We start from the raw sequence: 22,071 nt of genomic DNA, 5'->3' as shown, positions 1-22,071 counted from the left end.
ATCTTTGATTTCTATGAAGCACAGACACTCCCACATAAAAACTAGTGGGTGTGTTCTAGCAAATCTCTTTAGTTATTTACCCTAACTACAAAAGCAAGTGGTTATGAGATGTATTTAGATTTTAGATGTTCTTTAGTGAAAATATTTGAATTTGATCAAAATTTGATTTTCTTTTGTTTTTTAAATTGAACCAAATTTCAGGTATTTTGATATTTATTTATTTTTTCTTTCAAAATAGTATTTATTCATTTTTATTATTAGCATAATAACATAATGCATTAATGTTTTTTATGCCCTTTTGGGGAGTGAATTTTCAACTTATTAGAATTTTTTTTGTGGTGTTGCTTCTATAATGTTGCCTTAATTGCTAGCTACCATTTTTTCCCGTTGCTTTTCGTTTGTTTTTCTTGCTTTTACAATTGTACCAAAAAAAAAATGCTAGCTACCATTGATGGTATTCATTTATCAAGCTTGAGATAGATGTTTTAAAGTTGTGATTATTTATTTAGTATAACTCTAAAATTTTGTTCTTGCTTCATTTGATTTTTGCCTTCACCCTCTCGTGCCTCTCACCGATAGCATTCACAAGGTTATGTATAGATGTATAGACATTGGACGATTTTCTTTCATCACGTGTTACATAGGGAGACAGTGATAACAACACAATATGTGAAGTATTTGGGGGTTGTAATGCCAACGGCTTAAGATGTGGGGAATATTGTAAATGGCATGTTGGGGTTTGGGATGGTGTTAACAAATTTACACAAAATTTTCCCTAACCGTAAAGTAGGAAAATCTATCCTACATTGTTTTTTATGGTTCCTTTTAAGCATTAACCTAGCATTTGTAAGATTGACACGGAGAATAAATGATATTTTCTTCAAACGAAGTTTGAGCATTACAATATGGATACCCTAACTCGAATGTTGGAAATTTTGAGAGGTAGAAGAGGATGACATTTAGTGTGTGTTTGGATTGGGTTCAATCTTGCGGATTTGCATTATGTCGCGTTATGTCGTGGTGACTTTTGACTTGTGCAGGAAACGTCGCCTTAGCAAATCAGTGGTGGTTGTCATGCCAACTTATACCATGCAAAATTTGTGGATCATGCAGGGTACACGTGATGATATTGATGTCGTTGTGGGAAATTTTATTTTGGCCAAAAACTCTTGTCATTGAATGAATTGGCAGACTATGGTTAAACCTAAATCGGTTGGGGGTTTAGGTGTTTGTACATCTAGGAAGACAAATACAAATTAGCTTGGCAAACATGTGTGTGTTATGGTCCACAGTCAAGATAAGCTCTGGATGCAATTGTTGCCTTCCAAAATCAAAGCAAGAGATTCTTGTATTGGGAGATCTACCTTCAAAACTTCAAATCAATTTAAAAAGATGTTATAAAATTCGTATTACAGAAGGAACAATTTCTCTTTAGAATGATCATTTAATGGTTGTTGATATGCTTTGCAATTGTGCTTCTTATGTGCAAATCTCATTCACCTTACTTTAACTCAAGGACGTGTTTCTTAACGAGAGTTGGCAATTTCATCATTTACCCACCACTATCACCCGTTATATTAAATCGTTGATTAAGAGCATCTTCATTGATAACAGCCCTGCAGACATCTTAATTTGGGAGGCCGGTGTCGATGGAATTCATTAAGCTAGATCAGGTTACAATTGGCTTAAAGTTCAACATGGTGATCATGACGTAACCGTGTAGTGGAACAAATTGTAAAAACTTAAGCTCCTTAAAAGCATTTCACTTGGTTTTCTCTCTATGGAAATGTTCCAATCAATTATTTGAGAACCATGAGACTTTTGGCAACTAATTCTATTCGTAAGGTATGCAGACAACATGAAGAAACTCTCGTCTATTATCTTTGTGATTGCATATCAACATCGACTACTTGAAATATCATCAACTTTATTGGTTCTCCAGCTTTATTCACTTAGGGTGTGTTTGGATCACCAAAGAAAGTAAGAGGAAAGATTGTAAGAGGAAAGATTGTTAAAGGAAAGAAAGTATGAGGAAAGTGAATGGAAAGTGAGATGATTTGTTAGGTTGTTTGGTCTGAATGAAAGTGATAAGAAAGTGAGAGGAAAGAAAGTTATGATTATATTAAATGACATAAAAGCCCTTATGTTAAAAATTAGTACAAAAAAGTAGAATAAAAAAAATAAGGGCGATTTTGTAAATAGTCTTCAAAGATGAGGGCGATTTTGTAAATGCACAAAAATAATAGCATTCCATATGTTTCCTTGCTGTTTTGGGCGGAAAGCTTTCTGCAGTGGGGTCCACCAAAAAGCAAGGTTTTTTTCCTCTTTATATATCAACCAAACAATGGAAAGAATGGTTTTCTATAATCTTTCTTTCCTTGCTGCTTTCCATCCACACTCTTTCCTCAGAACCAAACAGACCCTTAATGTTGCACTGAATTGTTGCAACATTACCTTTTTTTTTTTATTTCCAAACAATATTAAATTTGTAGTCACTTGTTGGTATCTTTAAATAAATTTTAGTTAACGTATGATCTTATTGCGATACTGCATAATATATGCAGGAGACAAAGTTTGAACAATGGACACCTCATTTATTCATCTTAAAAAGATTAATTTTTAACCACTAGATTAATTGACAAAAAAAACTTAAAAAATCATTAATTCACAATTCTAATGACACATCATCATCTCTCTTAAAATCAACACCATTTTGATTGACATGTTATGGCATTAGGAAAGAAATTTCTAATATGCAGGAATGAATCTAATTAACAATCGAAACTTAAGACCTAAGCTGCTCTCATTCACTCAATGAGTATATCTTATGTTTTTTTTTATATAAAATAAAAGTAAAAAAGTATATTTTTCTATACTTGCCCCTCAAAAAAAAATTATATATATTTGGTCAAGTAATTTTTGTTTTGATAAGTTTTGGTCGAGTAAAATTCACTCATCCAAAAATTTTGTTTTGATAAGTTTTGGTCGAGTAAAATTCACTCATCCAAAAAGTGTTTTAATTTTTTTTTAAATAATTTGATTTCTTTAAGAAAAAAGTGTATCTTAGTTTAGTTATTATTTTTTTTTAAATAAATCTCCAGAAATTAATCGCATCATTTTCCCTCCGAGTAACATTTTGATGGATCGTTCAGGCGATGGAAAAAGGGAGGAGGAGCTTGGTTTCGAGCGGCTCGCCTCATTCGTGTGCGAATGCGAGCCTTTATCCCAGGAAGATCTTGAAGCCATTGACGCCACTCTTCAATCTTCTCTCCCAAAAAAACCCACCACCATCACTACCACCACCAACAAACGTCCCTTCATCTCTCACTCTCCCCCTCGCCGCAGCAGCGGCCGTCGCTTACCCACATCGCTCATCGCTCTTCAACTCCCACCTTCTCTCTCTTTCTCACCTTCTCCAGGTCCCACTTCCTTTCCTCTCCCCCACTATATTGATTACTTTACTTTTAATTGTTTCTCTGTCTTCTTCACTGTTCCTGCATTCTGTTGGCATTTAGGCCCAATTTATGTTGATTTCCAGTTTATAGGAAGAGAAAATAGTTTACGCTCGCACATGACATGGAGAATAGTTGATTCCTAGTGTTAAATTCATTTACACTGACGGAGCATATCCATTGAAGTTCCTAAACAGAGATTTATTTAATAAATGAAGTATCTTTAGTTTCAGTTATTCATGTATTTAGAGTTTAGACCAGTATTTGAATTTTGTTTTCATGTAAGTGCTTGTGGAAAAACTTATTCCATCCAAGTTTCAAACTGGCTCATAGTATTTACTACTTTTTGTTTACTTATATTGGTTATTATTTTGAAAGAAACTCAATTTGACTATGAGAATGCAGTGCTTTGTTACCGTTTTACTGGCTTAATTGGAAACGGATGATTAGTTTAGGCTATCCAAACTGAGCCTGAATCTCATAATTTTTCTATTTCATGGAAACCCTGAAGACTTATCCTATCTCTTTCTCTACAAAATAAAACTCTGTATAAATTTCATCAATATTTCCTTTTGGTTTTCTAATAAACTTTTGACATGTCTTTTTTATTGTTGCAAGGCCATTTAAAGATGAGGTTACCTGTAATGAAGTTTTGTGGGAAAATTATGTACAGCAGGACATTTAATGATGTGGAGAAAGCTGTAACAAAGTTCCTAAAAAGCATTGAAGAAAAGAAAAGAGAGATGATGCAAATTCCAATCGGATTTGACATTGAGTGGAGACCCACCTTCAAAAGAGGTTGGTTCGGTTTCTTGTTATGTTCAAGTAGCTGGTTATGGTATTTATTTACCTAGTTGTATTGACTCTATTACAATTTCCGCCTTTAAGTAACAATATTGGCAATGTGTGTGATATTAAGATGTTTAAGTTGATTTAGTATGCCTACAAGAGTGAAGGAAGTTGATCAACTAGTTTTGGTTTGGTATTTGTATCTGTTTGGGACCACAGACCAGAGAAACAACTAGGTTGATAGGAATTCCAGTAAAGAAAATTCGATGTTTTTATTGGTTGAAGAACCTCAAGGAAGAAAACGTCCTTTCATGGGAATAGCAGTATAGCCCACTTACAACTTACAAGTGCTTTAACAGTTTTCTTCATTGTTTGGCTCTTTACTCGGTCACATAGCTTATGGATTATCTATCCTGTAATAGCTTTGTTGCAACTTGCAATGCCACCTATGTTCTTATCTTTTCAGCAGAACAAAAGATTTTTGTTCCTTTTGTGACTGTAAGGCTTTGTTTGCGAGTTTGGAGGGGAAGGGAGGGGAAAGTTTTGGAAAAAAGGAAGGAGCAAGTGGAAGAAATAACATTGGGAGGGGAGGGCTTTGGGGGGGTTAATTTTTCTTCATAATACAAAACCCTCCTCATATATAGGGGAACTAAAAAGTTGTATTGGGGGAGGGTTTTGGAGGGTTTATATGAATTCTTCAAATTTATTCTATGTTGTTTATTATAATATTTTTAATAATAAAAATATATGCATCACAAACATAGTTTATCATTCTCTAAAAAAAATTCTTTCAAAAAATGTGAAAGATTTCTCCATTTCCCTCTATATTTTCCACCCCCCAAAGCCCTTCCTTCCTTCCCCTTCCCTCCAAACTCCCAAACAAAGCCTAAAACTACAATACTTTAATAGCAATGATTACCACAACTTCAAATTACTGAATCAGTATTGTATGAAACTTCTACAGGTGTTCCACCCGGGAAAACAGCAGTGATGCAGATATGTTGTGACACTAATCATTGTCTTGTTCTTCATCTAATTCATTCTGGAATCCCTCGAAATCTACAGCTTTTACTTGAAGATTCCTCAGTTTTGAAGGTTTCTATTTACTTTAAACTGGATTTTATTTTTCTTATTTGTTTTCCTTTCTATCTGTAGGAACTAATCAATTGTCATAATTTATAAGTAATTCATTTCATATGATGTTTGACATTTACAAGGTTGGAGCGGGGATTGGCGGTGATGCTTCTAAGGTTTTGAGAGATTATTTCATATCCATTAAAGGTGTGGAAGACCTTTCTTATCACGCTAATCAAAAGCTAGGTGGAGGTCCGAATAAGTGGGGTCTTGCATCTTTGACCGAAAAACTTCTATCAAAACAGGTACGCTTTGAGTTCATATTTCTTAAAAACCGACTGGATTGTGTACATGGGATTTTGACTAATCCAAAATTCTTCAAACACCTGATGGCACAAAGAAACTTTTTTATGCCCTTCCAAAACTGGCTGGTTAACATGAAAACTGTTGCCACTTCAATGTCCCAAACCTGCTCACCATTCTTATGTTATATCTGGTAGTTTCCTTTGAAAGTTTCTTCGGCCTGTATCTAGAGATAAGGAAAATGGACGCTGTCTCCCCACTAAACGAATGGAATGTTCAATGCTTTAACTACCTTTTGGGGAAGAATTTATTTTTATATTATTATGACAGGGAGTCTATGTAGGTTTGGTTGTGAATAAGTTTTGAATTCCTGACATTACATGTATAGTTTACTTGAAATCACAGTCCAGCTCTAATGCCACATATGACCTACCTCTCTATCCGCTTTAAAAAAATGTGCTAGTATTTTTGTAATGTTTGTTCATTAATCATCATTTATTTAAAAGTCCTGCAATTATAATAAGTAATATTTTTTCGCAATAAATATTTCCAATTACTGAGTAGTAGGTAAATAAGAGTTTTATGATAAATCAATATATGCATATATTTAATTGCACTTAAGTCACATTTGATAGTTCAATTCTGAATAAACCAGAGTTTTGTCCCTTGCACAATGCTGATTAAGTTCTTCAAAGGGAGAAATGTTTTGTAAGATGAATATAATTTTTAGACATCATCGGAACTTTCAAACAACAAGAATGAATGTCATAACACAAGTAATATATATTTTTTCTCGTTTACCATTTTCTTCTCCACTAGTCATCTGTATTGTTGCTTTTGCACTAAATAGAGATAACAATTAAAAGATTTAGGGCCTGTTTGATTCTGTTTTTTAAAACTGTTTTCTCTTCTCTAAAATTTGAAAATTCTAAAACTTATTTGGTTGACTACTTTTTAAAAATTGTTTCCCAAAACTGTTTTATGTTTTGCTGTTTTTAAAACTAAAAAATGAGAACTGCTGAATAGTGTTTTGGTTTTCAGTTTCCAATTTCCAAAACTAAAAACACGGAAATGTGGTATATTTTCATTAATGGCATTTTAGTAAATAAGTGGCAGAATTTTCTTATCTATAAAACACTTTTAAGAAATAAGATTATCAAGCAGGTATTTATTTTATTTTCTTCTTAAAAACAGTTTCTAAAAACTGATTTATAAAATGCTTTTAAAAAACAAAAACTGAAAACACAATCAAACAGGTCCTTAATTCCCATGCGTCTGCTTGATTGTTTTCCTTTCTTTAGTATCCATTTTCCACCGTTTTTTATTTTCTTTGGCCTTGCGGAGAGGACAAATGTGAAGGAGTTTCACTTTCAACTGCTTTCTTGAAAAACACAAAGAACTATCTATATTGATATGATATTTACCAAGCTTATTTATTTTTGCAGCTTAAGAAGCCCAGCAAAATAAGAATGGGGAATTGGGAGACTCCTTATTTGTCAAAGGAGCAACTAGAGTATGCTGCCACAGATGCTTTTGCTTCTTGGTTTCTCTATCAGGTAATAAGGAATTCTTTGATGGTTCAGATAAGTGAGAGCTATCATCATGTCATGATTTGATAGAGTTTGGTGATCTAATTGAAGATAATAAGCTTATATTTTCATTCTAACTAAAAGTTAATCTAGTTGCAGGGGATTGGCTAGAAACTTAAGTATGAGATAGGATTTTTATTTCCTCTTCCTCCCTTCCCTGCCTTCCACCCTTGCACTTGATGCCCTCTACCATTACTGCTGCCCATGCATCTTCCACCACTGCCACTCTGTTGCCATTAGTGTACATCACTCCATGACTGCCGTCACTGACCACCTTTCACCATTGCCACCCAACACTCTCCATCATCATCGCTGTCACCCTGCACCCTTCATCACCGCCATCCTCCATCTCTTAATCACTCAAACACGTGATATAACACACGATACTATACAGTGGACTGCCTAAGATACAACACATTTAAAAATATAAGAACTTATCAGACTCATATATATTCTCTTTAATTCTTATCCAACTCTCTTAATCTATTTGTCCTTATTTTATCATGTCCCCGTACGAGTCCTAAATAGTAAATTCAATCAATCAACAAATGATTTCCAACCTCATCTTGTTTTCAAACTTGTCGATAATATCGTTGATGTTGCTAAGTTATAGCCAGTAATACAACCGTTCTTGTATACTTTTGCAGACTATTAAAGATCTCCCAGATGCCCAGGAAGTTGCCGACAAAAGTAGTGAAGTTGATGGTGCACCGCAACAATGACCGTATCTCATGTCTGTGTAGTGTGTAACATAATTCATTTAATGTAAATTACATTTAGTTATTATTTATTATGTGCTAAATTAAATGTCTGTTGTAATTTTATGAGAGTGTCCCAAGAAATCAAGTCTACTGGATGATTCAGTCCCTTTTATGGCCGGTATTTTTAATTTAATTGATAGTGGATATTTCATTCACTAAGAAAAAGGAGATCAAACAAAATGACAATTTTGTCTTAAGAAATATTACTTGATGTTCGTTTCAGTGTTATATACTGAGCTCAAAATATTCAACCTCTTTGTTATATACTGAAGTGAACAAAGATGAGTGAGTGTGTGCGTGAAGGGGTAGGGGTCGCAATGGGGTCTAAAGAATTGGCCGCTCTTGCTGATAAATGAACAATCATATTTGTTTGTCATATAATGAACTTTACCACAAAGTTGAAATTTAAAGAAATAAGATTTTTAACACTATTAATAATACCCAAATTCTGAAATGTCATTGGAATTATGTAGTGGGGACTTACTCTTCCACACAAGTTCATATGTAATTGAATTCAAATTGTTTTTGTTAAAAAATAAAATAAGTTTCATACTATTAATATTACCGATCAAACACACAAAATTTCATAAAACTTATACGAAGCATTTGCAGCTATGTCATCTTATAGACACTCAATTATATTTTTAAAAACTGTACCATCCATTTACTTGAAGTTATTTAATCAAGTATCAAATAATTGCGAAATATTATGAAAGCTTGTGGAATCGATCTATTCAATGAAAATTCTCTGATGTTTGGATTGATAAAATGAAATGTTTTTGGTGAGTTATTAAGCAAAGTAAAGTAAATTTACACAAAAAGTTGATCACCAAGTAACGCTCTATATATAGAGACATGTTAGGATTGTGATTTTTTTTTTTTAGTTGTGTACAAAAATTGATAAATCACCAACTATAAGATTAATCGAATAAACAAAGATTTAAATTTCACTGAAATTTGAACTAAAAAATTTAGACCGTTTGATCAAGACCACACAGTTTAAATGTGCCTGAGAGCCCACAACGCCAGTGAGAAGTGTGATAAGCGGTGAATTTCACCCCGGCTAAGTTTGAGTCAAAATAAGAGGACCCAAACTTTTTATATAGAATATGAGCATGTATCAACATAGTATGACACAAGTAGTAGATATTTAAACCTTTAGTCGAGAGTTTGATCCCTGCTAATGTGTATGATAAAATACTAGTTTTGAGTAATAATATCTTAAATGAATCTCAATTAGCTCGAGAAAATTAGTCTTTGTAATTGCGCAAGTAGAGACCTTTCTTATCTAAAAAAAAAAAAATATGAGAATGGAATATGGATATGTACGATTGTACTTGTTTCTTGGTCTGAGTGTGAGGGAGAGGAAGAAGTTCGCTTAACTTGTTTATTGTTTTATTCAATAAATCTGAAACTGAACTCAATTCAGTGAGAGAGCGGGAGATGCATGCATCATGGTCGCTTGCTTTGGACTTGGGTGAAAGCTGGTTGAGAACTGTATTTGTATATTACGTTTGCAATTAGTCCCACATCGGCTATTGAGTATGGAATGTAATTCATATTGAAAATTTTCACAGGAAAATTATTTACAAGTGTAAAAATGCCTATTGTTTGAACCCACAGGTAGCTGAAATGTTGTCTCTGAAAATTGAATTTTTAATTTCAACATACCTATATAATTCAGTTTAAATAATTACAGTCTTTTGAAGAAAGTCTAGCAGCAACTGCTTTGACATGACTCTAAGGAAGACTAAGGCTAAAAACTTTAACTTGTACAAAACTTTGTTTAATGATTTTTTCTTCTTCTGCATATATGATAATTAGCCAGTAGAACCTTAATTAATGAAACTGCAGTAATTTATCATGAATTAACTTCTAATGTACTACTAACTACTATTTAAACTATGCATTCTAAGGGAACATGTGGAGTTGTATTTAATGTTCAATAATATTTTTTATTTTTATTTTCCTCCAAAGATGGCCTGCTGGTTTTTCTAACATAAGTATCACAGCCAAATTATCATACAGTTAAGAACTAAGACGTTTTATCATGTGATATATTCCTTTCATCATTTTAATTTGACTTCTACTGACTTTTTTTCAAAATTCTATCATGTGCCAATTAAGTTGAAAACATTTTTAGGTTAAAGAAAGGTTTTTGTTTGAAGATTTATCTGTTTCGAGTTTTGTTGCATGTTTTCCTAATATATACCATAAAATCAGTGCATGAATTGTGTTTGTGCAATGCAAGTATTTCAGGTGACACAAAAAACAATAGATAAATTCACAACAATATAGTTTTGTAAGGTTCTCATTTCAGATTTCTACTTTGTACAAAAGAAATTTGTGATATGTACAAAATTTGTTACAACTAGTCAATCCTACTGTGTTATGTTATCTTCATATGACTTTTTTGCCGTATGAATTTAATTATAGGCCGTTCAAGCGGGAAGTTGTATGTAAAAACAAATCTTCCTTGCACGGAATTGTAAGACCACCCATTGGATGACAGTAACCGAATTCCTCTTCAGCTTGGCTCAACAATTCTTGAAACAAAGGCTCATTCAAGAATGCTACTGGAATCAAAAACCTCTTCATTTCCTCGCCAACATACACCGCCAAATAGCCTTTTGGGACTTCCACTTGCTTGCTAGATGACTGACCTGCAGTAAATGATGATCGTCTAATACCAGGTAAGCGAAAACCCATTCTTGTTTTGTTTCTTCACGACTGAATGATCTCAACGAAGTAGTAGAAAAAATAAGTTAACTTGAATTATGATGCTTTGAGGTAAGAATGATTTGTGTTGCTTGTAAACCCAATGATGAGTATATATAGGCTTTGCAAACCAATTTTATGGTGAATGAGGTGTTCAATGGGATTAATTGGAGACATGGCTCATTAATGATCACATGGCACTGTCTTGGAGGTTTTCACATAGGATTAGGCTTGTGAAAGAGATTTGTTTCACATGTTTCAGACAATCTCTAAACATAACAAGTATTTTGTCCTTGGGATAGGAAAACTGGTTGCTATTAATGCTTGAAATTCAATCAACCATGAAATATACTAGGAAGCTGTTGTAAGTATGTATATGGATAGACTCATGCAACATGATTGAATTTCAATCTAACAATCAAAAGATCCACCGTGTTTCGTGTTTTCACTCTTCCACGGATCTAGCAGAATTTAAAATGTGTCATACCTTGTATTCTTGCAAACTTCACTGCGTTGAAAAGCCGGGTGTCCCAACTAGCTTGGTAGTTGTTACATCTTATTCATAATTCATGAGGAATTTTAATAGTACAAAGTTTTATACATTTTGCACAAAAAATGATCATAATTCGTAAGGTATTTGGTAGGAAAAGTGAATCGAACCAATTAGGTTTCCATCACACAGCCCACAGATGAGTGGTTGACACCATACCTCAAACTAACAGTATGGCCCATTTCTATCTCCTTATTATCAAGAAACAACAAACGTCAATCTTGAATAATGACTTGGAGTTTTCGACAAACATTGTTGTCTATGTCTGCTAAATTAATTTTGTAGGCCGCCTACAGTTTTGTTATCAGAAATTTTTAGCCTTTGTAAATTGTAACGACCAGCTTTCTTAATGTGGGACATATATTTAATTATTGTCTCAAGTCTTAAGCAATCATTCAATCTTTGAGAAAGACCTCTTGACAGTATCATGTGATCTCTTGACTCTTGTGAACCATAGTCTGCTTGTCTGTTTTCTCCAACCTGGCCCTTCAAGGACCATAACTAAATATGCACAATTGATAGTATTTTAGTGTATGACTAATATTTCTCATAATTCTTCAGGTCATTCATCAACATTAAGTTGTGTTATCAATGCGAGGAGAACATGTGCCATGTCTGATGCATTTCTGAAATGAGTACACATTATACAAGCATTGAGTTTAATGTGAGCCTTTCATTCCAGAGGTGGGGTTTTCACTCTTATTGAACTTATTGATCCTTAATAGTGGCATCTAAGACAACACCATGTGATCTCTTATCTCATGGGTCCCGTCCTCTAAACAATCATTACTCTAGCAAATGGATTTCAAGAAACCCTTGGAAACTATAAGTATAGTGTCCTCCTTCACAACAATCACAAATCACTCAAGCAATCAAACTTTTATACATTCATCTTACATCTGAGAAATTCATCTTGTTCTTCAAAACATTTGAAATGGGTTTCCGTTTACCTGCAGCTATTAGACGGGCTTCCTTTAGCAGTAGCCAAACATCCAAAGTATTGAATGTGCCAAAGGGCTATCTTGCAGTGTACGTTGGAGAGCAAATGAAGCGGTTTGTTATCCCCACGTCATACTTGAACCAAGCTTCATTTCAAAACTTGTTGAGTCAAGCCGAGGAAGAATTCGGATATGACCATCCAATGGGCGGCCTCACAATTCCTTGCACAGAAGACGTTTTCTTGCATATTACTTCTCGCTTCAATGGGCTATAAATCTTACACTAAAGAAGACTGACATAGATTAGCAAGAAAATTTTGTACAATAGTCATCATTTAGATTTGTAAAAATTTTGTTTCGTTTTCCTACCTTAGGAATGGTTTAGAATTGTCCATCTGAATGGCAAATTCATTCAGGAACAAATTATTTGTTATTATTTATTTCTAATCATAATGACAGAATACATTCAAAAACTCAATGGGCTCCTATATGCTTAAGTTTATAAATTATAAAACTGGCGATTCATTTGAAAAAGAAAAAGAAATTATGAAACAATAATATCTAAATTTTCTTGGTTTATTATAATGATGATATAAGAGTATCTGCTATAAGCAATATCGATTTTGAATATTCCTGCGAATTTCTCTGACCTAATAAAACATTCAGCCAAGCTATAATAGTTGATAAGTTATCTTGGATCTGTGCTCACAATTTTTTTACATGTCTTGTACTTCTATCAACTGCTTCTCCATCTAGGCAGAGCAATTAAGCTATATATAATAAAAAAGAAAGCTCCTCCAACTATTCCAAGTCCCGTGAGCTTCAGCCATCAACTTAGTCTTACACAGACCCAAGCCTTTGAAAGCAAGCCCAGGAAGTTGCCGACAAAAGTAGTGAAGTTGATGGTGCACCGCAACAATGAACGTATCTCATGTCTGTGTATCATAATTCATTTCTTGTAAATTACATTTAGTTATTATTTATTATGCACTAAATTAAATGCCTGTTGTAATTTTATGAGAATGTCCCAAGAAATCAAGTCTACCGGATTCAGTCCCTTTTATGGCCGATATTTCATTCACTAAGGAAAACGAGATCAAACAAAATGACCATTTTGTCTTTAAGAAAGGTGTACTACTTGATATTCATTTCACTGTTATATACTGAGCTGAAAATATTCAACTTCTTTGTTATATACTGAAGCGAACAAAGATGAGTGAGTGTGTGTGTGAGGGGGTAGGGGTTGCAACAGGGTCCCAAGAATTGGCCACTCTTTCTGATAAATGAACAATCATATTTTTTTTTTTTTGGCTGATGAACTTTACCACAAAGTTGAAATTTAAAGAAATAAGATTCTTAACACTACTAATAATCAACCCAAATTCTGAAATGTCATTGGAATTCTGTAGTGTAGACTTACTCTTTCACAAGAGTTCATGTAGAATTGAATTCAAATTGTTTTTGTTAAAAAATAAAACAAGTTTCATATTAATATTAACGATCAAACATACAATTTTATAAAAATTATACGAAACATTTGTAGCTATGTCATCTTATAGACACTCGATTATATTTTTAAAAACTGCACCATCCATTTACTTGAATTCATTTAATCAAGTATCAAATTGTTGCAAAATATTATGAAAGCTTGTGGAATTGATCTATTGAATGAAAATTCTCTGATGATTGGATTTATAAAATGTTGTGTTTATTGTGAGTTATTAAGCGAAGAAAATTTACACAAAGTTGATCACCAAGTAACTCTACATAAAATTGATTTGTGAAAAAAAAAATTGATTTGCATCAAAAATATTGATAAATCATCAACTATAAGATTAATCGAATTAACAAGGATTTACATCTTACTAACCACATCGAATTAAGGGAACTACATTTGAACCGTATGATTTTGATTGTACGATTCAAATTTTAAATTTGGATTTAAATTGTTTTACAATCTTAAATTCAAACTAAAATTTTTAGATCAAAATCACACAATTCAAATGTGTCTGACATCACACAAAGCTAGTGAGAAGTGTGATAAGCTGACATCACACAAAGCTAGTGAGAAGTGTGATAAGCCGTGAACTTCATCCCAGCTAAGTTTGAGTCAAAATAAGAGGACACAAACTTTTATATAGAATATGATCGTGTCAACATAGTGTGACATAAGTAGTAGATATTTAAACATTTAGTCTATATAAAAGTTTGTCTCCTTGTCTACTTCAACTGTCTATATACAGACCTTTTTGTTAAGTCTGTACTTCTTTCTTCTCTATTAAGACCAAGTGCAATGGGTTATTTAATCTGCCATTCAACATGTTTACACCATTGGAGAGTGGTTATTGAATATGAGCTGGAGGAAAGAGATGGTGAATATATTCAACAAGTTGAATGTCTGGCCGAACTGCAACGTGACGAATTGCGAGTGGTCAAAAAAGGCGTGTGCATCTCACGCGCCGACAGGGAGAGTGAAGTGCAGGCAACGCGGAGAGAGAAAGAGAAATGGATAAAAGTTGTGACACATGGCTTGCTACGATTGGCTGCTTGGATTTTTATCTTCAAAATAATTTGGACTCAATTATTTCATTGCAAATAATTTTATTTTATTTTTTTTTACCAAAATTCGTGATTTTTTTCTCTCTATAAATAGAGACTTGGATCATTTGATTTGGACACAGAAAAAATCAAGTTTTTCACTCTCTTAATCTTATTATTAGTCTTTCTTTTGAAGTTTTAGTCTTTGATTAGTGAAATGGATCCCAATAACAATCAATTCAACACCCAAAATTCTTCTGATTGCCCATTTAGCTACCAAAATCCCAACAATTATCAACACCAAAATCAATTTCCCAACCAACATCCTCAAAACCCAAATCAATTTCCCAACCAACATCCTCAAAACCCAAATCAATTTCTCAACCAAAATCCTCAAAACATGCCTAATTTTGGTTTTGCCTCAAATTTCAATCACCCATCCTCTGTTCCAAACAACTTTCATCCATATTCTAGATCTATGATGGGATATCCATCTCAAACACCCCCATTTAATGGTTATATGCCGATGATGAATGAAAATTTTCAGAGTCTTGGTGAATATCCTGAATTTTCATCACAAATAAATCGTTGTGGAATGACAAGAGCTAATGAAGTCACTCCAGAGGATACAACTCCTAAGAGCAAGAAAAACCAGCAACCATCATGGAACACTGAACAAAATTTGGTGTTAATTAGTGGGTGGATAAAATATGGAACATGCAGTGTTGTCGGGAGAAACCAGACAAGTGAAGCATATTGGGGTAAAATTGCTGAGTATTGTAATGACCATTGCTCATTCGATTCTCCGCGCGATGTCATTGCATGCCAAAACCGTTTTAATTATATGAGCAAATTAATAAATAAATGGGTTGATGCTTATGATGCTGCTAAGCGTCAGCAAGCAAGCGGTTGGTCGGAAGATGATGTTTTGGCAAAAGCCCAGGAAATATTTGCATGTGGGAAGAATGTTCAAATTACTTTAAAGGAAGAATGGCGCGCTCTCTGTGATCAACCACGTTATGGCAGTCAAGTGGGAGGAAGTCAAGTGGGAGGAAATGTTGGCTTAGGAAGTAGTGGATCTAAGAGATCTCACGAGGACTCTGTAGGATCTAGTGCTCGTCCAATGGGTAGGGAGGCAGCTAAAAAAAAGGAAAAAATAAAAGCAAGGACGCTGGCTTGGAGGAGGTGGAAAAGGAGTGGGTTCAATTCAAAGAAATCAAGGTGCAAGAGATTGAACAAATGAAAGAGTACACCGCAGAAATGAAAGAGTACACCGCAATGCAACAAGAGAAAAACAGATTGAAGAAAATGAAATTGTACCTAAAGTTAAGTTCCGAAGAGCATCTCGATGACAGGAAAAAAGACCTGTTGGAAAACTTGGTGCATGAGCTGTTTGGAAATTAATTTCACTGTAATATTTGTTTGTATTCAGTCAAAATTGTCATGTTGTCTAGTCCCCAGTGTTTACTTTAATAATTGTCAGTGTTGTCTAGTCCTCAGTGATAGTCCCTAGTGTTGTCTAGTCCCCCGTGACCTATTTGCTTTAATAATTCACATACTATTTGCTTTAATAATTATGCCCACTGTGTGCCCATTATTTCACATACTATTTGGTTTAATAATTATGCCCACCACACAATGACTTTAATAATTCGTTGTCCACCACACAATGACTTTAATAATTATACCATCCGTGACTTTAATAATTTCACATACTATTTGAAGGTCTTCCTCACTGTGTGCCAATTAATAATTATCCCCACTATCCCCACGGTCCACCACACACTATTTGCCCATTAATAATTATACGTGACTTTAATTATCCTCACTGTCCACCACACAATGTACTTTTATATAGGGACTCATATCTACTTCTAATATCACAAATCTCATTCATATCTACTACCAATATCACAAATTGCATTCAGATCTACTTCCAATATCACAAATCTCATTCATATCTACTTCCAATATCACCAAAAACTATCAATGGATCCTTTTGATATGGAAGTGTAACGCCCTCCTTTTTATTTAATTATTTTAATTAGTTTTAGAATATATTTATATATTTATATGATGTATACGAGGGATATATGATTTGTTGAGATTAGATGTCTTTTTATAATTTAGTTAATATATTTTGTTGAGCGATATTTTGTTATGTTATATGTTGGTATTTACTAGCATAATATATTTGTTAATTGTTATAGATATATATTTGTTATTTGGTGTATTATTATATATTTAGTAGAGAAATATTATTTATTAGAATATGAGGATTATTAGTGTGAGTAAAATTGGAGGTTAGAATAGAAAGAAGAATAAGTTGTTGGGCCTAAATAGATTTGGGAAGAATATTTTAGTATTATAAATAGAGAAGCTTAGGTTAGAAAGAGTTTACCTTAAACCGCTTTTTGGAAAAGAGGAGAACAAGAAAGAAGAGAAAAGTCAAGAGAAGAGGAGAAGACCTTAGGAAAGAAGAACGCTGTTGCTGATTCAGGAATTAATCTAAGGTGAGGGTGAGACTATCTTGCATTAATATTAAGTTGTTAAATCATTAGATTACATCTAACAAGTTGGGGAGAAATTGTGAGAATTTGAGAATTAGGGTTTTGAGAGAGATTTGATGATTAGATGATGAAAACTTGTTGAATTGATGTAGAAATTGTGTACAAACCTTATATAATCATTAGGATGATAATTAGAATCAGTTTTGAGGTTAGCACCATGAGATTAGGTGAAACTTGAAGAAAATCTGCATTCTGCCCGAATTTTGATATTAAAACTGGTATTGATCGGTGCGGAATTGGTCTTAGGTGTAAACATGAAAGTTGTAGGTATGGATGTTAGCTTTCTAATGCCGTTGGTCTCACGTCAAAACGATTTATAAAACTTGAGTTATGGTTAAATTACTGCACGTAGGTCACAGTGAATTTTTATGGACTTTCAGCACAACTTTTCCGAATTTAAAATGAAAATTGGTATTGATAGTTACAGAATTGGTCTTAGGAGTAAACATGAAAGTTTTAGATAATTTTGTTAGCTTTCTAGTGGCTTTGGTTTGACGTGAAAATGATGTTTGGTCTTTGAGTTATGATGAAAATACTACAGGGAGGTCTTAGCGAAATTGTACGGTGACAACATTCTCTGTTTCATGTTTTTGCATTTTGTTCATATGTTTCTGTTTTGAATTGATCATTGTTGTAAACATGAAAGTTGTTGATATTTGTGATATCTTTCCAGTAGCTTTGGTTTGACATGAAATATGTTGTGGATAATTTATTATGTTTTTACAAAGATACATAGTGAATTATTGTTGATGTTTAAATACGATGTTATATGAAGTTGTTTATGATTGATGAATATGATGTTTTAAGATGTTGTTTATTATCATTTGATATTGTTATATTATGATATGACATGAATTATTTATGTGATCCATATGTTGTCAAGATGCTAAGATGTTAAGACGTTAAGACGTTAAGATGATAAGAGTTGTTAAGTCGTCGAGTCGTTATGAAGTCATCGAGTTGTTAAGATATTATGTTGTCAAGATGTTAGGATGTCATAGATGTTCATGATGTTGTCTAAGTTGTACGAAAGTTATGTCGTTGCATTAGAGTTGTGTCGTTGCATAGTCAGAGATGGGGGCTTAATGCCCGACAGGTCCTTTATGACCTTAGAGATGGGGGCTCAATGCCCGACAGGTCCTTTATGACCTTAGAGATGGGGGCTCAATGCCCGACAGATCCTTTATGACCTTAGAGATGGGGGCTTAATGCCCGACAGGTCCTTTATGACCTTAGAGAAGAGGGCTTAATGCCCTGGTGGTACCACATGCATAATGAAGATGTCTAAGATGATTTAAGATGATTTGAGAAGTAGAAGTTGCATAGTCGAGTCAAAGTTGTTAAGATGTTGAGATGTCAAGTTGTCAAGTTGTTAAGATGTCAAGTTGATAAGTTATTAATGAAGTGCTATGATGAATGAAGACGAATGATTTATGATAAGATGTTACGTGAGTTATAATTATGTTGATATATGAAGTTGATTACGAATTTGATTATGAAGTTGTTTTCGGTAATGCTATGTTTTGATAATAATACTTATGTGAAATTACATGATGATGCTTATGATTATATTTGATATTAGGTGTTGATGCTTATAAATAATGTTTGATGAAATGTGGTGACGTTTGTGACTATTATTTGATGTTATATGATGATGTTAAGATTAGTAATTGATAATATATGAAGATGTTAATGATTAGTATTAAGATAGTTTTACGACCAATATAAGAAGATAATGACACTAGTTAAGGAATTTTAAGTTGTTAGATATGATTAATGGATTATAAGATGTTTAAGTTGTTGAATGTACTTTATATGATTTATATGCTTAATATTATTGTTTGAGAAATCTCACCCCTCTGCTTGGAAATGTTGCTCTTCGTATGGGTAACTTGCAGGTAACCAGGATTAGTTGCGGTCGTGAGTGGACTCCTCACAAGTGTGTCTTAGGTGCTCTGATACGTAACGGGATGAGATTATGTCTTCTATTTCTATTCCTTACGTATTACTTATGGATTTTTATGAATAAATGTTGAACAAGACTTGAGATTTTTATGATGAGGCCTGCGTGCCAAAGACTTTTTATGTTGAATGAACTAATTCCGCTGCGAAGTTTTGAATTACTTATGTTAAATGATTTTGAAGAATAAATTGTTATTCATTCAGTTTATGAATTTTTAAGAAGTGTAGCATTCCGTTTAAAGTGAAATACTCTGATTTTTAATTATGAAAATTTTTACGATTGGGAAAACGGGGTGTTAATAATTATACGTGACTTTAATTATCCTCACTGTCCACCACACAATGTACTTTTATATTGGGACTCATTATCTACTACCAATATCACAAATTGCATTCAGATCTACTTCCAATATCACAAATCTCATTCATATCTACTTCCAATATCACCAAAAACTATCAATGGATCCTTTTGATATGGAAGCCTACTTCCAAAAACGTGATGTTGAAGACACTTATATCGTCAACCGATTTATTCAGCGTCGAAAAAAATAGAGGAAGGTAGTGGATCAGGTAGTGGATCTCGTAGAAGAAAATATTTAAATAGAGATCATGCAGCAGCTAACCAAAGACTCATTGACGACTACTTTCCCAATGAGCCTACATATGACGATGCAAAGTTTCGTCGTCGATTTCGGATGCAAAAACACGTTTTCCTTCGAATCGTTGGAGACCTTTCAAGTAGTGATAACTACTTCACCCAGCAAGTTGATGCCGCCAACAAAGAAGGTATATCACCCTTAGCAAAATGTACCACAACAATGCGAATGTTAGCATATGGTGTGGCAGCAGACGCGGTCAATGAATACATCAAAATAGGAGGTACTACAACATTGGAGTGCTTACGTAGATTCTATAAAGGAATCATACGATTGTATGAGCAAGTGTACTTGAGAGCACCAACCCGAGATGACCTTCAAAGAATACTACATGTTAGTGAAATGCGGGGGTTCCCAGGGATGATTGGGAGTATTGACTGCATGCACTGGGAGTGGAAAAATTGTCCTAAAGCATGGGAAGGTCAATTTACTAGGGGGATAAGGGAACCACCACAATTATTCTTGAAGCAGTTGCATCTCATGATCTATGGATCTGGCATGCCTTTTTTGGATGTCCAGGAACGTTGAACGATATCAACGTTCTAGACCGATCACCGGTGTTTGATGATGTGGAACAGGGAAAGACTCCAAGGGTGAATTTCTTTGTGAATCAACGTCCCTATAATATGACATACTATCTAGCTGATGGTATCTACCCTTCTTATCCAACTTTCGTCAAATCGATTAGACTTCCTCAAAGTGAACCCGATAAGTTATTTGCAAAACAACAGGAGAGCTGTCGGAAGGACATCGAACGTGCTTTTGGAGTGCTTCAAGCTCGATTTAAAATCATCCGTGAACCAGCTCGCTTGTGGGACATAGCCGATTTGGGTATCATCATGAGGTCATGCATCATATTACATAATATGATTGTTGAAGATGAACGAGATACATATGCTCAACGTTGGACCGATTTTGAGCAATCTGAGGGAAGTGGATTTAGTACACCGCAACCATACTCGACCGAGGTGTTACCCACCTTTGCAAATCATGTGCGTGCTAGATCCGAGTTGCGTGATCAAAATGTTCATCACGAATTGCAAGCAGATCTAGTGAAGCACATATGGACAAAGTTTGGAATGTTTCGTGATTGAAGATGATTTGTATCGGACTAAATAAATTAGTTGTGTGTTGTGTGCTTGTTTGTTGTCTTGCATTTTAAGCTATTTGTGTGTCGCGTGCTTAGTTTGTTGTATTGCATTTTAAGTTAAGAAAATAAAAATAAATTATTTTACAAAATTTTGTTTTTCCATAAAAAACTAAAAAATAAATTGTTAATTGTATTATTTTAATTTAATTATAATCGATAATTATAATTTTATGTAATTATAAAAACAAAAATTAAATAAGAATAAGAAATAAAAAGTGGTGGGGTAGATTAAATAAGAATAAGAAATAAAAAACGGTGGGGGTAGAATGTTGAATGAAAACCATTGGAGAAGTAAAAATTGAATGAGTGTTGAATTAATCGAGAGAAAATGATGTGGAGAGTTGAGAATTGAAAAAGTGGACTTTGAAGGTTGTTGAATGAGAATTGTCATCCTACATGGTCTAAGTTGAATTCTTCTTACCATCTGTCTATGTACAGACCTTTTTGTTTAAAAAAAATAGTATGGATATGTACGATTGTACTTGTTTCTTGGTCTGAGTGTGAGAGAGAGGAAGAAGTTCACTTAACTTCTTGATTGGTTTATTCAATAAATCTGAACCTCCACCTCAATTCAGTGAGTGAGAGTGAGATGCATGCATCATGGTCGCTTGCTTTGGGCTTGGGTGAAGGCTGGTTAAGAACTAAGAAGTATTTGTATATTACGTTTGCTATTAAGTCCCACATCGTTTAAATCTTTCACTTCTTATTGTTTATATACTACAAGCGAACGGCTAGGCTTGTCCCTTCGGGGACATCCGATAAAATTGGAACGATACAGAGAAGATTAGCATGGCCCCTGCGCAAGGATGACACGCACAAATCGAGAAATGGTCCAAATTTTTTTTGCATTTTTTCCTTCTTCTTCTTCAATTTCTGAATCTCGCAAGTTTTCTCCGTTCAGGTAGGTATGTTTTCTTTTCTGCATTTCGTTTTCAATTCCGTTCCTTTTCGCTTTGATTTCGTGTTTAGGGTTTTGTTTTCGTTTCAGTAAGTATTGACGAGGCGTTGATGACAATTTTCT

General features: G+C 33.9%; 5 protein-coding genes and 1 non-coding gene across 6 annotated transcripts; 5 read left to right on the top strand and 1 right to left on the bottom strand.

Annotated features, from left to right (window-relative positions):
• The first annotated feature begins 3,007 nt into the window (after positions 1-3,007).
• On the top strand, positions 3,008-8,148 carry LOC146940800 (3'-5' exonuclease-like). Its single transcript, XM_085754551.1, has 6 exons — positions 3,008-3,419; positions 4,071-4,250; positions 5,206-5,336; positions 5,459-5,620; positions 7,064-7,174; positions 7,855-8,148. Exons 1-6 carry the CDS (start codon positions 3,140-3,142, stop codon positions 7,927-7,929), a joined length of 939 nt encoding a protein of 312 aa, XP_085610677.1. The 5' UTR covers positions 3,008-3,139; the 3' UTR covers positions 7,930-8,148.
• A 2,103-nt stretch (positions 8,149-10,251) lies between these two features.
• LOC146940799 (auxin-induced protein X10A-like) lies at positions 10,252-10,953 on the bottom strand. Its single transcript, XM_085754564.1, has one exon. It carries the CDS (start codon positions 10,675-10,677, stop codon positions 10,399-10,401), a length of 279 nt encoding a protein of 92 aa, XP_085610690.1. The 5' UTR covers positions 10,678-10,953; the 3' UTR covers positions 10,252-10,398.
• Positions 10,954-11,926: 973 nt separating this feature from the next.
• LOC146940798 (auxin-induced protein 15A-like) lies at positions 11,927-12,647 on the top strand. The gene has a single exon (XM_085754561.1). It carries the CDS (start codon positions 12,171-12,173, stop codon positions 12,447-12,449), a length of 279 nt encoding a protein of 92 aa, XP_085610687.1. The 5' UTR covers positions 11,927-12,170; the 3' UTR covers positions 12,450-12,647.
• Positions 12,648-14,929: 2,282 nt separating this feature from the next.
• LOC146940797 (uncharacterized) lies at positions 14,930-16,045 on the top strand. Its single transcript, XM_085754552.1, has one exon. The coding sequence runs from the start codon at positions 14,930-14,932 to the stop codon at positions 15,953-15,955; it is 1,026 nt and encodes a 341-aa protein (XP_085610678.1). The 3' UTR covers positions 15,956-16,045.
• A 4,284-nt stretch (positions 16,046-20,329) lies between these two features.
• On the top strand, positions 20,330-21,139 carry LOC146940796 (uncharacterized). Its single transcript, XM_085754553.1, has one exon. The coding sequence runs from the start codon at positions 20,527-20,529 to the stop codon at positions 20,992-20,994; it is 468 nt and encodes a 155-aa protein (XP_085610679.1). The 5' UTR covers positions 20,330-20,526; the 3' UTR covers positions 20,995-21,139.
• A 650-nt stretch (positions 21,140-21,789) lies between these two features.
• Positions 21,790-21,892, top strand: LOC146940795 (U6 spliceosomal RNA). The gene has a single exon (XR_015033782.1). It is a non-coding gene; the product is annotated as a U6 spliceosomal RNA (small nuclear RNA).
• Positions 21,893-22,071: the final 179 nt, after the last annotated feature.

The sequence above is a fragment of the Medicago sativa genome, chromosome 3 (genome assembly GCF_051527215.1).
Source record: "Medicago sativa cultivar Bolivia chromosome 3, Bolivia_mono, whole genome shotgun sequence".
Lineage (NCBI taxonomy): Eukaryota > Viridiplantae > Streptophyta > Magnoliopsida > Fabales > Fabaceae > Medicago > Medicago sativa.
This window is presented reverse-complemented; position numbering and strand designations above follow the sequence as displayed.

Bases quoted from the DNA above. Each gene is read 5' to 3' on its own strand.
- LOC146940800 (XM_085754551.1), top strand. From the start codon at position 3,140: ATGGATCGTTCAGGCGATGGAAAAAGGGAGGAGGAGCTTGGTTTCGAG. The intron at 5,337-5,458 runs GTTTCTATTTAC...GACATTTACAAG, and splicing joins AAGATTCCTCAGTTTTGAAG to GTTGGAGCGGGGATTGGCGG. The intron at 7,175-7,854 runs GTAATAAGGAAT...ATACTTTTGCAG, and splicing joins CTTCTTGGTTTCTCTATCAG to ACTATTAAAGATCTCCCAGA.
- LOC146940799 (XM_085754564.1), bottom strand. From the start codon at position 10,677: ATGGGTTTTCGCTTACCTGGTATTAGACGATCATCATTTACTGCAGGT.
- LOC146940798 (XM_085754561.1), top strand. From the start codon at position 12,171: ATGGGTTTCCGTTTACCTGCAGCTATTAGACGGGCTTCCTTTAGCAGT.
- LOC146940797 (XM_085754552.1), top strand. From the start codon at position 14,930: ATGGATCCCAATAACAATCAATTCAACACCCAAAATTCTTCTGATTGC.
- LOC146940796 (XM_085754553.1), top strand. From the start codon at position 20,527: ATGACATACTATCTAGCTGATGGTATCTACCCTTCTTATCCAACTTTC.